General features: G+C 36.9%; 1 protein-coding gene across 2 annotated transcripts; it reads right to left on the bottom strand.

The window, feature by feature from the left end:
• Positions 1-4,321: 4,321 nt before the first annotated feature.
• LOC132144020 (SWI/SNF-related matrix-associated actin-dependent regulator of chromatin subfamily A member 5) lies at positions 4,322-13,992 on the bottom strand. 2 transcript variants are annotated; one of them, XM_059554723.1, is made up of 25 exons: positions 13,907-13,992; positions 13,699-13,802; positions 12,449-12,571; positions 12,144-12,310; positions 11,517-11,617; positions 11,282-11,382; positions 10,871-11,050; positions 10,633-10,788; positions 10,406-10,537; positions 10,217-10,285; positions 9,488-9,597; positions 9,139-9,365; positions 8,920-9,041; positions 8,678-8,830; positions 8,365-8,497; positions 8,057-8,205; positions 7,843-7,962; positions 7,643-7,750; positions 7,457-7,570; positions 6,713-6,835; positions 6,429-6,561; positions 6,228-6,346; positions 5,059-5,271; positions 4,869-4,979; positions 4,322-4,773 (listed from the first exon to the last, which is right to left on the bottom strand). In XM_059554723.1, the coding sequence occupies exons 2-25, from the start codon at positions 13,774-13,776 to the stop codon at positions 4,708-4,710; spliced, it is 3,108 nt and encodes a 1,035-aa protein (XP_059410706.1). In that variant the 5' UTR covers positions 13,777-13,802; positions 13,907-13,992; the 3' UTR covers positions 4,322-4,707. The 2 variants fall into 2 exon arrangements, with proteins under 2 accessions (XP_059410706.1, XP_059410705.1); XM_059554722.1 differs by having other exon boundaries at positions 13,699-13,951.
• Positions 13,993-14,823: the final 831 nt, after the last annotated feature.

Below are 14,823 nucleotides of genomic sequence, written 5' to 3'. Positions count from 1 at the left end.
CTCTATTCAACAATACATGAACTATAGCACATTAGTGACCAAAAGATGTCATAACTGAAAACTTTGGTGTATACATCAGCCATATCATCCAGGATAATATAATCAAAACACCACTGAGTGCGGTTTTAAGATTTAGTGATGAGGATGCTATAAATGAATAAAAACAGGAGACATGGAAAGTGTAAGTAGTACGCAGGGCAAAATGTAAAGGAATATTAATGAGGCGGGATGCAAATATGGCCATTTATCTTGGCTGGGGGAACTAATTGGGGTTTATCTGATGTCTGTAGACCAGTCTATCTCCAGAGACACTAATTTAGATGATCTCAGCCTTTAACGAGCGTGCGGTAAATCCCAGGAAACTTCCAGCCCATTAACCAGGAGACACGCTGAGGAATAACATCACACACTAACAGCACTCCTCAACGTGGACGTCTAATACGCCTGAATCGCTCAAAATGATCACCATATATGACCTTAAACTCACATCACCCTTTCTATTTACAAATAAAGGTTTCCATTGTAAACACTAATTGCTTTTAGTCTGAACGGGGAACATCAGTAATGTACGTCCATACGCAGAACTCATTATAACTCCTGTGGGATGAAGTGAAGAATAGAGTGGGACATTATGTATTCTACACATATTCTTTATGTCATTTTTTGCCTGCCATAGTCTAGATTTTATCACGTAGTCAAACTCATCCGAGTGTTTGAACACCGGTACAGAGTCATTTTTGCTGATGGGAACTTTTCCTTATTGTTTTCAATAAAAAACCTGAAGAGTGTTAACCTATTAGATTTATGTAAAAAAATATATGATTAACATTAAAATTCACTATGTTAAATGCATAATCTGACTCAGATGGGGCACAAATTGGCTTTTAGAACATTAAAACACAATAACTTTTGACTTTTTATTGCTTATATGTGTGTTTTATTCTATACAGTTTATATCTTAAGGAGTGATGGTTGGATAAAGTCAAGAAACTCTCTGAATTTATCTTTCATCAAAATTTTCACTGCATGTTATATCTGTCGGTCTATTCTCCTGCAATCTCACGTCACAGGCTATTACAGATCATTTTGCTATTCGGCACACAGTCTCTTTACCTTCAGGACCCTGCGGTCACTTGATAAATGCAGGATATGAATGTGTTGCATTCGATTTCACGCTGCAGAGATATACGCTGCTGGTTTAATAATGAACGGCATTACATTAGGCTGGTTTGCAGAAAGGCGAAAGGAATCCTGAACGCATCCTTTGAACATCTGTTATCATCAAAAGCACTTGAAAAAGCAGCGGTAATGTTAAGCACCTCACAAATGCCTGGGCCCCGGAGATTTGAGAGTATTGAAAAGACTGAATAAATCAATGTGTTCTGCAATCACTATACAGTCAGTTTATGGTCTAACTTTGGCTTATTCAAATGAACAGTGGAATTACAGCAGAATTGGTTTGTTTACTGAAAACAACCAAAATAGTTCATCCTTATGCTATAGTCCTAAATGTGCAAAATTTTGCGGATAGCAGATCTGCAATTTTAAAAAGTACAGATTTTCTCTAATTCTATACTGCAGATTTGTATCTAAACTGTGGCAAACACAAAAGTGGTTAGATGCACTAAGATGACTTCAAAATCACATCATCTGAAGGCAGAGATCACACACGATCAGTCGGCAAACACCCAACACCAAAGGCTCAGCCCAAAACTGCTGCCATTAAAGCTCAATGGGTTGAACTTGCAACAGCAAAGCTGACATCAGAGGCTCTGGCTGAACACCTCAGGGCTTCAGCTCCTCGCCTCCAGCCAGACTGGGATTAAAAATAGAAAGTGCCCAGAGAGGACGCCAGAGGGTCCAACAGAGGAGTCAAAAGGCTTTTTACAGTTTGTTTTTAAAAGGTACAACTAAATCGACCATGTGCTCCACAAAAGATTCAGGGATGTGGTTGGCAAATAAGCTTTCAGAGCGATGCACGCAACGGAGACGCTGCATTATTCATAAGGACAGGTGACTGTAAACAAGACAGTGAAGAGAAGAGGAAGAAACGTCTCAGCCAGGACTCGGAGAAAGAAGGGAAAAAACCAGGGAGAAAGATGCTGCAGGAGAGAGGTTTTTTAACATCATGCACATTAACGGCGTTCACTAAAAGCGGCCTGACTGTAACCCCTGACCCCATTACTGAAGACCATGAAAATAATTCAAAAGAAAAAAAGAAAATAATGCCCTTTGCTGAAAAGAACAGCTTAATTTTCTGATCAGGTTCAAAGCTCACAAACACAAATATTCATATTTAATATTTAAAAGTTCAAATTTTAATAATAAAATATTCCTTTTACAGTAATAAGAATATATATATATATATATATATATATATATATATATATATATATATATATATATATATATATATATACAAGATTAAACCAAACCAGAGACAAAGTAACTTTTTTTATATTTGAACAATTAAATTAATATTTACTAATCATCCATAATTAATACATAAAATATAAATGTTTAAATAAATAATAAATAAATGCATTGTTTTTTTGATAAATAAGTAAATTTATATTTAATAAATATAGCTTTTTAATAAAAAAAAAATCTTTTTTAATATAAATATATTTTTCATTAAATAAAAAATGTAATAAACAAAATATTTTATGTATGTATGTATGTATTAAATGTCCACCCCAGTACATTAAAATATTTGCAATAAGGTTAATAGTCAAATACTTGTGTGCGTGATTCTGAATGAAAGTTCTTTGTCTTTACATATGAACTGTATGTCGCCAAAAGACGAATTTTATTCAGCCTTTCACTTCCGATGCATTGAGGGACAACGACCTACCACAGGATCATTCATGTCCATAGTCCAATTCATTGCACTTGCAATTTGTGTGATTAACGCTGATCACAAAAACAGAAGATGATAGGATAATTCATAAAACAGACATTTGCTGCAACAAACAGCAGGATTGGGTGAAAACACAAGTCTTAAAAACCTCAAAACTTACATAAAAGGGACTAGAGGGGAAACTATTCAGCATATTTTAAGAGCTGAGGCAACTAATGTAAAATCAATATTGTTAGGGTATTTTAATTGTTACTTAAAAAGAGTTTTGTATTGCCAAGAGTGCTCAGACATTCGTATTGATTCAGCAAACAAACACAATAAAAGCCCTATTACTTCAACAAGATTATTCATGGATGGAGACGTTTATGAGGTTATCATTTATGCTGATGTTTTACTCAGGACCAGGCCATATTCAGTAGTTAAACAAAATGATGTAGGCTACTGCTGCAGTCTTTCCATAAAAACAGAGCAATAGCACCACCTTGTGAATCACCCCACATTTTCAACATCAGAGTAGATCATTTGCAATATATTGACACTTTTTAGAGAATGAATGCACATGAAAAAACTGCAACCTCAAAAAATTGTTCATGGCAATAGCTACATTTTTTCTGACTATTTAAATAAACATTTATTAAATAAATAAATATAAGCATTTTTGTATAACTTCCAGGTTTTAATATTATGATACCGTTCTTCTTACCTTTCAGTATCACCTCAGAAATCACCTGTCGTCGATCCCTCGCGCAGAGATGTCTGAGGTCACCGCGCATGCGCGTTCTCTTTTGCATTTTACTCTAGAGACTCTTGTGTATCATTAACAGCGTGAGCAAGACACAAACGCAAAAGCAAGGTGAGAGGTTTACCTGTGATACTCAAACAGCGCGATCCTACAGAGTGCCGCAATCATCTGTACTTTTTATTAGCGGAGAAATAGATTCAGCTTTTTATAGACACAACTTGACTTAAAAATGAGTTATTTACACGCACTTCAAATAAATCCAAAACTTAGGCTACTGAATTTACCAGAAAACAGAAAAGACGTGGCTATAAATTAATAAAATATGAAACCTATGGGGGTTTAATACCTGTAAACATTTTTTTTATTGTTTTGCGCGATTTATATTACCATTAGATTTTATTTTTTGCTAGTATAAAAAAAAAAATCTCCACATATGGTAAATATGAGTAAGAATTTTGGTGCGTTTAAAAACAAAATAAAACTATTTCTTTGGATTTGTCATCTAAAGTGAAATGATTTGCTGATCATTATTAAGTTTCCAAGAACACAAAAGAGCCTCTGTACAAGACCATCAGTACAAAAATCTCATTTAATTTCACCTTAGAAGTATTTCTTTTCCTTGAGGATTTTTCTTAAGCATTCCTCAAACATTATTCCAGGCTTCAATACCAAAGCTCTCTGTGTAGTTGCTGAATATGAAAATCAATGCTACATTAACATACAAGAGGAAGAGATTACATTTATTTGGAGGAATCATACTGAGCAGTGTTTATAAAAAAACAACATTTATTAGTCATGTTCCAATTGACTATTCAACTGAGGATATAGAGACAATACTGAAGACGCTAACGATGAGGGAAAGACGGCAAATCCAACCGATACAACTAAATGGAATGTGGTTCAAAAAAAATAAAACAAAAGTTGGCATAAATACAAAACATCTGACAGCACAGCCGTTGCACTTTAGCTAAAAGAAAGATCTAATTTACAACCCTACACCTGGTTTAAAAAGGTCAAGCTACTTGGAGGCAAGGTTCAGTGCTGCAAATCCATACAGTACATGAGTGGGACCCGTAACAACAAACGCCAGAATCGCTGAAGGTCCTCACAATTTGAGCTTCTTCTTGCGGCCACGTCCTTCTGAGGACGCTTCCTGCTTGCGTTTCTGGGCCTATGGGGAAAGACAGACAAGTCATTAAAAATTCCTCTCCAGCTTCTGAGCTCAAGCTTCAGTTTCGCCAGCAGTTACGACAGGCACAAGCTCACCGAAGATGTGCGAGGGCCCCTCTTCTTCTTCTCTGCTTTCTCTCGCTCTTCCAGCTCCATGTTCTCACGCTCTATGAGCGTGATCAGTGTGTTGCATCTCCTCTGAAGCTCCTGCGGTTACATAACAGTGTCAGGATATTCTGAATGGATCAATATTGTATGATTGCTTGTGATGTGGCACACATCTCACCATGGCGGTGCGGGACTTGAGGAACCAATCGAAGCGGAACTGGGGCGAGTTGCGTATGCACTGGCGCAGCTCATCGTAAACGCTCTCCTTGTCAAAGCCCAGTTTGTGCAGCATGCAGATGAGAAATCGATCCTCCTCCTCGGTGTAGTTCTTGCCTTTGTTGGTGCCGTACGAGATCCTGAGCTGATGGAACGGCGCCTTATAACGGCCAATCTGAAGAGGAAAACAAGACATTATACCTCCAATCAGTGCAATTTTAGGATCTTATACTAATATAGTTTGTAAATATTCTGCATTAGATTCTTTTTTTTTTCTTCTTCACTTCAATTTTAGTAATAGTGGAGGGGTGTTTTATTATTTTTATTAGTTATGTTTTTTTCTGTCATATGTATTTATTATCTTTAGTTTATGTTGTTTTTTTTGTTTTGTTTTTTACTTTGGAACTTTCTATTTTAAGGAAAAAACTGAAAGGTATGGTTTTCAGAATATTATGCAGCAAAAACTTTTTTTCAACATTGATTAAATAATAATAATAATAATAATAATAATAATAATAATAATAAATGCAAAGCAGCATATACTAGAATAATTTTGATGCCTTAGAATTGTAATTATTTCAGTATGATTGATATACGAAAACAGTTGTGTTATTTTGATTAGATCGCTTTTATATTTTCACTTTAAATTGTTAAGTTTCACTAATTTTGTTTGGGTGCTTTCATCAGTTTTTTTTTAATGTCTATAGTATTAATTTGTTTTTATTATTTTTAGTTTATTTAGTTTTAGTTATTTTAGCACGTAAACTAAATGAAACGATTATACTACCTGAAATGTATACATTTCTTTTTAGTGTATTTTAAATAACAGAAAAGGTTTGGTTTTAGCTAACTATGTCATTCCTGCTCTGAACTATAAATCCTGGTAACACTTTATATTTATAATATAAATGTATAATATTCATAATTGTTTACAGTGCCCTTGTTACATGTACTTACTAGTAATAACAGTAAATTATGAATAAAGACATGCAACTAGCCCTAAACCAAATCCTTACACTAAAGTCAGTTTCTCAGTACTTAAATGTATAACTCACTCACTGTAACAAGGTCACCTTCAAATAAAATAGAACCTAAACTCTTTGCTGAGAAACGATGGCGAGGGTGGCTCACTTTAGAGTCCAGTGCTTTCTTGATGCTGATCCTCCTCTGGATTCGGGCCTCTCCTCTCTCGATCTGAGCCATGATCTTCTCAATGTCCTGCAGCTCATTGCAGCGCTCCCAGAACACAGCTGCACACAAGCACATCATCTTAATCACACACTTCCTGTATACGGTTGAACAGTGAGCTGATGGAGCCGTATATTGACCTACCAGAATATTCCATGACCTCCTCGGGGGTTTTGCCCTCGACCTCACGGGCGATGTTCTCGATGTCGTCTCTTCCCCACTTCTCATTGGCCTTGATGAACTGATTGAAGTCACGCTTGGTCCAGATAGTAAAGCCCTGAGTACAGAAGACATACTGACATGAGCTGCTGCACAAACTTCACCTCATGGTTTCTAGAAGGTGGAAACATTTGAATTCAGACTATGATTTCTCAAATATGAGAAGACATGGAAGTAAACTACCGTGGGCCGTCACATGAATGATTTACCTGTGAGAGGAGGTTCTCCTTCTCCTCCAGCTCTTCCTCATTAAGTGGTTCAGCTTCATCGATCTTGGCCTGTTCCTCTTTCTGCATTTGGGCCGAGTTGGGCAGATCAGGGTTTCTTGGCACCTGTTTGTCCAGTGACATCATGCATTGGAAAATTGAGTAGGGATAATTGCTTCCGAAGAGTTTTTACACCATTATTCACCACTTCGTTGAACTGCATGTTAATATATGAATACAGAATGTTAAAATCACCACGAACCTTCATTTGCAGTCCTACTTGTGAAATGTTCCATATTTCTAATTTAGATTCACACAGAGCATGCACCAAGTACACTAGCATTCAAAAGTTTGGGGTGTAAGAAATTAATACTTTTTTCAGTAAGGGTGTATTAAATCGATCAAAGGTGGCGGTAAAGACATTTATAGTGTTACAAAAGATTTCGGTTTGAAATAAAAGCTGTTCTTTTGAATGTCCTATTTATCACAGAATCAGCATAATAGACGGATAATGAGACAATGAAGACTGGAGGAATGATGCTGAAAATTCAGCTTTGCATCACATAAATTAAATGCACGTTTTTTTAACTTGCATTCAATTCACAGTATTATTGTAGTTTTGATCAAAAATGTGGCCATGGCGAGCATATGAGACTTTAGACAAAACCACAAAAAAAAAAAAAAAAAAAAGAGTGTAAAACATGTCAATTCTGTGGACCCCAACATGAAGCTCAAATGTAGACACACCTTGTAGCCGATAGTCTTCCTGTAATACAGGATCTCTTTCTCCAGCAGCTCAAAAAGCCGAGGGGGAAAGAACTGGAAATCTTGAACATTGGGCTGTTTGGGAGGACGGGGAGCCTGAGGAACAGGAGAAAACAGCCTTAAAACAGCTCTAGGGTTTCCAACTCAAGCGTAAGGGGTTAATAATACCTTTGGTGCTTTGGGCTCGCTGACACGCAGGGCCTCTCTGAAGTAAGCATCTACAGCGTAGTTGGCCTTGCGCTCTCTCTTGGGTGGCTCAATCCAGTTAGTGATGACCTGAGGAGAAGGCCAGTTCAGATACGTCTACCATTTTCAACCCAACACTATAATGATAAGTACTGGTTGAGATTTGATTCGTAATGCATTACCTTCTTCTTTTCTCTGTAGTCTTCACCTTCAAAGTTGTACACGCTGTTCTCTGTGTCCATGGTGAAGTTCCTCAGCGAGCTTTCTCCAAGATTGGCCAACTTCTCCTTCATCTCCATCGTCTAAAATAACCATTAGTCATAAAGAGCATTTCTCCAAATTAACCGTTACATTCTTCTTACACTTCAGTTGTAGTTTCTCTAGATCAGGTCCTACCTTCTTCTCTCCTCTCTCCAAGATAGCATCGATGTCTTCATCGGTGATCTCGCTCTCCTTGGAGGCGAACACATGAGTGGCACCATGTCGAATGATGGACAGCATCTCGTCTTTGCCCAGTTTGCTCGTGTTGGGATCGACCAGCCTGCCTGTTGGGAAACAACAGTATTAACTATACTAATGAAAAAAGAACAACAATCCCATGAATTAGAAAAATGTGAAAATTAATCAGAAAATTTGTGACAAATAACATGTCAAATATATTTTATAAAATTATTAAAGTAGCATTCACTTGTTTCACATCTTACCTTGTTGAATGACAATAGAGTCCAAGCGGAGCTTCATTTCTGCACGTTCCACAATTCTTTCCTCCACCGTATTTTCGGTGATAAAACGAAACACTCGCACCTGTTTCTTTTGACCAATCCTGTGGGCACGATCCTGAACAGAGAAAATCCAATGAAAATAAATTAACACTTCATTCCAGAAGAGGACTGATGCTGCTGTGGAGAAGAGCACTTCTGGCAGAGGAAGAAAAACAATAAACTACATGAGTCCAAACATCAAAGCATAAACAAAGTATAGACTAGACAGAAAAGAAATAAATCAGTGCATAGTGACCATAGCCTGAAGATCCACTTGAGGATTCCAGTCCGAGTCGTAGATGATGACGACGTCAGCGGTAGCCAGATTGATCCCGAGACCTCCTGCTCTGGTGCTCAACATGAACAGAAACTTCGAGCTGTTGGGCTCATTGAAGGCGTTGATGGAGATCTGAAGAAGGTTACAGACCCATTAGTTTGTGCTTATTTATCACTGAGCTCTTCAGTTACGACAGAAGGCCAATTCAATCACGGTCTCACCTGTCGCTCCTCGTGAGGAGTCTGTCCATCTAGACGGCAGTAACCGTAGTTGCGCCACATACAGTAATCTTCCAGAATGTCCAGCACCCTGGTCATCTGACTGAAGATCAGCACACGGGAACCTGCAGGAAGAAAACAAAACGAGCCATGTTAAAAACAACATGTTGGGACAATTTACCGTTATCCCCCGTGAAGCATGTCGGACAATAAAGCGGTCACCTTGCTCTTTGAGCTTCGGCAGCAGCTTGTCCAGTACCACCATCTTTCCGCTGTTGACCACCAGGTGGAGGTCGGTGGTGTAGGGCGGGCCAGGCTCCGCTCCGTCGAACAAGTAAGGGTGGTTGCAGCACTTCCTGAGCTGCATCAGTACGTTCAACAGACGCATTTTATCCATCTTCCCAGCAGAGTTCAGAATGTCAATGTCTTTCATCAAAATCTTGGTGTACCTAAAGGCAAATTATAACAGCTCATTATTTGTCTGTAGATACCGATACTTATATCGAAAAAACGCCTGGTAAACCAACCTAGAAAGACATTTCAAACATACATCAGTATTAATAATATTTACCATTCTCTCTGCATCTTGCTGAGCCCAATATACATCTTGATTTCCTTTTTGGGGAGGAGAGACTTCTCCACATCGGCTTTGATACGCCGCAGCAGGAATGGACGGAGTACCTTTACCATCAGGAGATTTGTTAGTTACAAGTTTAATGTATTTTATATAGATAGATGGATACATGGATAGACGGACAGATAGATGATTTTTGAAAAAAAAAAAAAAAACTAAGTTTTTTTTTAATTATCATATTTTTGTTTTGTTCTGTTAGTTAGCTGTATTTGTTAGTTATTTTTTTACCTAATCAAAATAACCCGACTGCAGTATGATTGAGATTAATTGAAATGCATAATGAAAATTAAATGATTTCTGAAAAAAAAAAAAAAGTTAGCAATCTCCCGTTGTCCACTTTAATCTATTCTCACTCGTTATATTTTTATTAACATTCTCAATAATATAAATAAATATTTTATATTAAAAAAATTAAATACAAGTTTTGCGTAAATCTTGTCACTTTAAATGTTTTAATTAACATTCTCAATATATTAAATACCATTGTATGTATAAAGTATATATAAAATTTTGCATTAATATTGCATTCAAATTAAGCCTGTTTTAGGACCATATGCTTATATTTCTCAATCCAAAATGTACTGTATATTTTAAAAATATATTGTCACACTTGATTCAAGCTATAAATCTCTACATACTGTAGTAATCAAAGGACAATGTACTCACAGTATGCAGACGTTCCACCAGTTTTGTGTCTCCCAGACAGTTATTGGTGTCAAACCAGGAATCAAAATCCTGCACAAAAGGAAAAGACAAATTGGCATTCATTACAGGGAATTTCAAAAGCGTATACAGCCTTCACAACATGTACTTATGCCAGAGTTCTTGTGGCAATATGCAAGAAAGAAGTGGCACCTCTGAGGAGTTGAAGACGTCAGGCAGCAGGAAGTTCAGCAGCGCCCAAAGCTCGTGAAGGTTGTTCTGTAGTGGGGTTCCAGTCAGCAGCAATCGATTCGTGGTCTTGAACTCTCTCACAATCTCTGAAAGCTGAGAGAACAAACTTTACTAGGTTACTTTTAGACTAAAGAAAACCAGGGACTCGCAATCAGTCACACATGCTGCAGATGGATGCAACTGCCAACCTTTGATTTCTCATTCTTGATGCGGTGAGCCTCATCAATAACCAGGTATCTCCAGTTGAACTTTTTAAAGACGGCCCTCTCGATGATAACCATCTCATAGGAAGTCACGCACACATCCCACTCGCCTGGCAGCAGCGTGTCACGGACAAAAGCCGTCTGCAACCAGAAGTCTTTTTAGATGGGACAGTTTATGATCATTTAAACTCTACATAATAAGACCCCAGGAAACCCTGCTTACTCGTTCATCCCTGTCACCGATGAGACAGACAGCTCGTAGAGAGGGAACCCAACGCTTGAACTCGTTCATCCAGTTATACAGGGTGGATTTGGGCACCAGAACCATGTGAGGTCCAGGAATGTTTCTATAATGCTTCATGTAGCCCAGCAGAGAGATGGTCTGTAGAGTCTTACCAAGACCCTGATGGGACAAGAGAAGACATGAAGTGTGAGCCATTTGTAATGGGCACAGATTTAAACCAATTTCTGAGTGCTGAAATTTTATAACTATAAAAAAAAAAGAAAAAAGTGGACTATGGGAGTTTCCATAACTTCAAGAGGCTTGGAATCCACCTCTTAAATGCAAAACGATTATATATTTCTTCATTTACTATTAAGAGGAGAATAAATCGATGGGTGGAGTGAGTCATACCATTTCATCAGCGAGGATCCCGTTGATTCCGTTCTCATAGAGGGAAATGAGCCAGTTCAGTCCACGCACTTGGTAGTCTCTCAGTTTGCCATTTTTCACATCTGTTAATAAACGTTCATTGGCAACAATAAGCTTTTCTTAATTACCAAGAGGCCTTTGACCTCATTTCAACATAAGATCACAGTTCTAAGTGATTATAAAAGAGATTCAGGGGTTAAGTGTGCGTTTAACTCACAGGAAGGAGAATCATCAAAACGTGTGCAAACGCTGGTGGCCTTGCTGTTTTCATTCAGCAGCTCCTCATCCTCCTCCTGCTCGGTCCGACGGTGGCGGTTACTAAAAAACAACACAATTAAACAGATAATAAGTGCAGTACATAGAGCAGCATGATTTACAGGAAAAAAATCTAATTATAATCTCAATTTAAACTGTGACTTAAAAAAAAGAAAAACTACAAGTTTTGCTCTGCTCATCTGCAGGGATGCACAATTTGGACACAAATTTAAGATTATCCGAATCTCAAAATTGAAAATCGAATGCCAATCCACCGAACGTATATTCGAATAATTGAATAGTCTGATCCAGCCCTAATTAACAGGACTTTAATACTAATATAATTACTAAATAAAAAATATTATACAACTAATATTACTAAGAGAAATTACATAAAGATTTAACACTAACAAAAAACACTCTAGGAAACAAAAGTGTTCCCTCAAGTAGCTTTCCTATTATTTTGCTCCATGGAAAATGTACTTTTAATAACATATGAAGTTGTTAAACATCTATATCACTGGCAGCATGATCTTTATGGAGAAAACAGATGGGAAAACGTCTGCTGGAACAGTGTGGACAAACTCACTCTCCAGCAGAGAGCAGGTTCTGCTTCTCATCTTTTTTTAGGCGAGGGCGGCCAGGCTTCATCTTTAGAGGTGAAGTTGGGGTCTTCTGGGCAGCTGGTTGGATGAAATGAGCAAATACTTCAGTTTGCTTCAGGAGGTACTCGAATCTGTTGGTCCGGTCTGTTTTCTGTTGAAACGAAGCAGAAGTCAACAATACACACAACTTTGTGTCTACTTATGGATCAACATTCTTGTATAACCAGCTTATGCATTTTAAACCTCAATTAACTTTGATTTTTTTTTTATGGAAGGCTAAATGCATTACCACTTTTTCTTCATATCCACCCGGCTGGTCTTTTTCCTTGGCCAAGGGAGGCGATGACGACTGCGCTTCACTATCCATTGCTGTATCCGATGCTTCATCTTGACCGCTTTCTGAAGCATCGTCCTTAAAGAGAAATAATATAACTAATTCTTGGACTCCAAGAAAAATTATAAATTACTTAAGACCAAATTGATGGACAGTATCTTTTTTTGTTGTTGTTGATATTTCCCAAGTGCGTGTCTTTCGTACATATTCTGATATACTTTAATTCAATTTACAGCATTTATGATTTAAAAAATTAGGGTCACATTTATAAATAATAATTAGTAATAAATATGTACAGATGAACCATTCATAATAAGATCTCCAACATGCACATAACAAATGAGTGAATTTTCATTGCATGCCGACTTTAAAGGTTAGTGATATTTCACTCAAGAAGCATTCGATTGGACAATATTTTGGATACGCCCACTAGGGCACAATTACGTCATCAGTACTTTAAATCCGTTTTCAATAAGATAAACATACATTTTATATGCGTTTAATGATGTACAAATGACCTCAAACTATCGACACGTTAGGTAACGCGATTTCAATTTAATAACGCGGTTACTGAAAGCAGTACACCGGTTTAAAATACGCCTACACGACAAGATAGTAACCATTAAAGTACGTCTAATAAACGTCATTGTGCGGTGAATTTTGTGGCATCTCATCTTTCCGACGGCGGGTAATTCCCTTTTTAGGGTCACACAACAGGAACGACACATGAAAACTCACAGAACGGAACTTTTATTTTGAATAAAGTCTAAAATACGAAGAAGCGCAAATGGATAACTGAAGCTCAAGCCATAAAAATGTACCTGCCAGACCAACACAGCGAATCATGGTTAATTTAATAAAGTGCCGCTTTAAAAAGTAGCAGAATAACAACACTATTAATGTCAAGTTTATTTAGACGATAACAACACATCGGCACCTTCCATCTGTCTGACTCTATCCAATTTATAAAGTGATCAGATGTTGTTATGAGTGTGAAAATGGTCGCCGATCTGCTAATCTATTCATCTGAGCCGGAACAATACATGCTAACAAAAACTTTCAGCTAACGTTACTCTTCAGAGAGCCGCGATCGGATGGTTCGTCGTCTCCTCGTCTCTAGCTCCATCAGTCTGTGTTTTAAAGTCCCAGGTGAACTGGTGTGTAACTTAATTATGAGTGGGAGATGATGGGGAAGAAGCGCTCACCTCCGCCGGACCGGCCGAGTCGAGTTGGCTCGGCTCTTCTTCCCGCTGCTGCTCCATGCTGCTCTCGGATTGAGACATGATGGTCTGCTAATTCCGTTGTTTCACTTTGGACTCGGGTAATTCCGTTCAAAACAGGTCCGAAAAGCCGAAAAGGTGTATAGGTTTGATTGGGAAGTTTCAAAATATTGCCCAGATAGAGCAAGCTCACCACGAGTCATTCACGGCCCCCGGCTTTTCTGACACTGTTCCCGCAAAACGGGCCCGGCCACAACCTATCGCGAGATTTCAGACGCGCGTGACGTCATTCGTACGCTAATAAGGAACTGCGAATCAAAAAATTGTATTTTATATATATATATATATATATATATATATATATATATATATATATATATATATATATATATATATATATATATATATATTTTTTTTTTTTCAGAAAAGTAAACTTTCATGCAGCTTTTATGTTATTTATAAGATGATCTCATACCTTTTTTTATTTTTTTATTATTTATTATTATTATTATTTTTTCATGCAGCTTTTATGTTCTCATAACTTTTTTTTCTTTATTTTCTTCTTCTTCTTTTTTTCTTTATATTTTTTTACATTACTGTATATGTTCTATTTCTTTGTTGTAGTTTATATTTGTCCAATACCTCTATATTATATGTTGGAAATCAATAACTTTTTTTTTAATAATCAAATTGCGCGTTTATTATTATATCTTACACAATTTTACATTCCAAATTTGTTTTAAAGAAAATATCTTATTTAAATTTGTTTATAAAGATGTTGATAGATATTTGAACTCTTTTTAAAAAAAAAGTCTCAAAATGCATAATACCTCAAAAGTGTACGTTTTAGTACAATTAATACAATAATCATCGTATAATCTACTGTTTAAAATATTTCGTTTGTCTTTAGTCCTGTAAATGTTGTTTTTGCTGTTCATTTTTGGCTGCAAAATTAAAAAGAAAAATCAATACGTGCCACATATCTCTTGAGGCCATCCATTTATAAAAAAAAAACTTTGCAAATCTATTTATCTAAAAAAAAAAAAAATGTGTATGTGTGTTGTAGTTTAGGAATGTTCATTTTTGTAAGAATAAATATATTTTACTGTT

The sequence above is a fragment of the Carassius carassius genome, chromosome 7, assembly GCF_963082965.1.
Source record: "Carassius carassius chromosome 7, fCarCar2.1, whole genome shotgun sequence".
NCBI classification, from domain to species: domain Eukaryota; kingdom Metazoa; phylum Chordata; class Actinopteri; order Cypriniformes; family Cyprinidae; genus Carassius; species Carassius carassius.
Note: the sequence above shows the minus strand (reverse complement) of the source record. Positions and strands in the feature narration are given on the sequence as shown.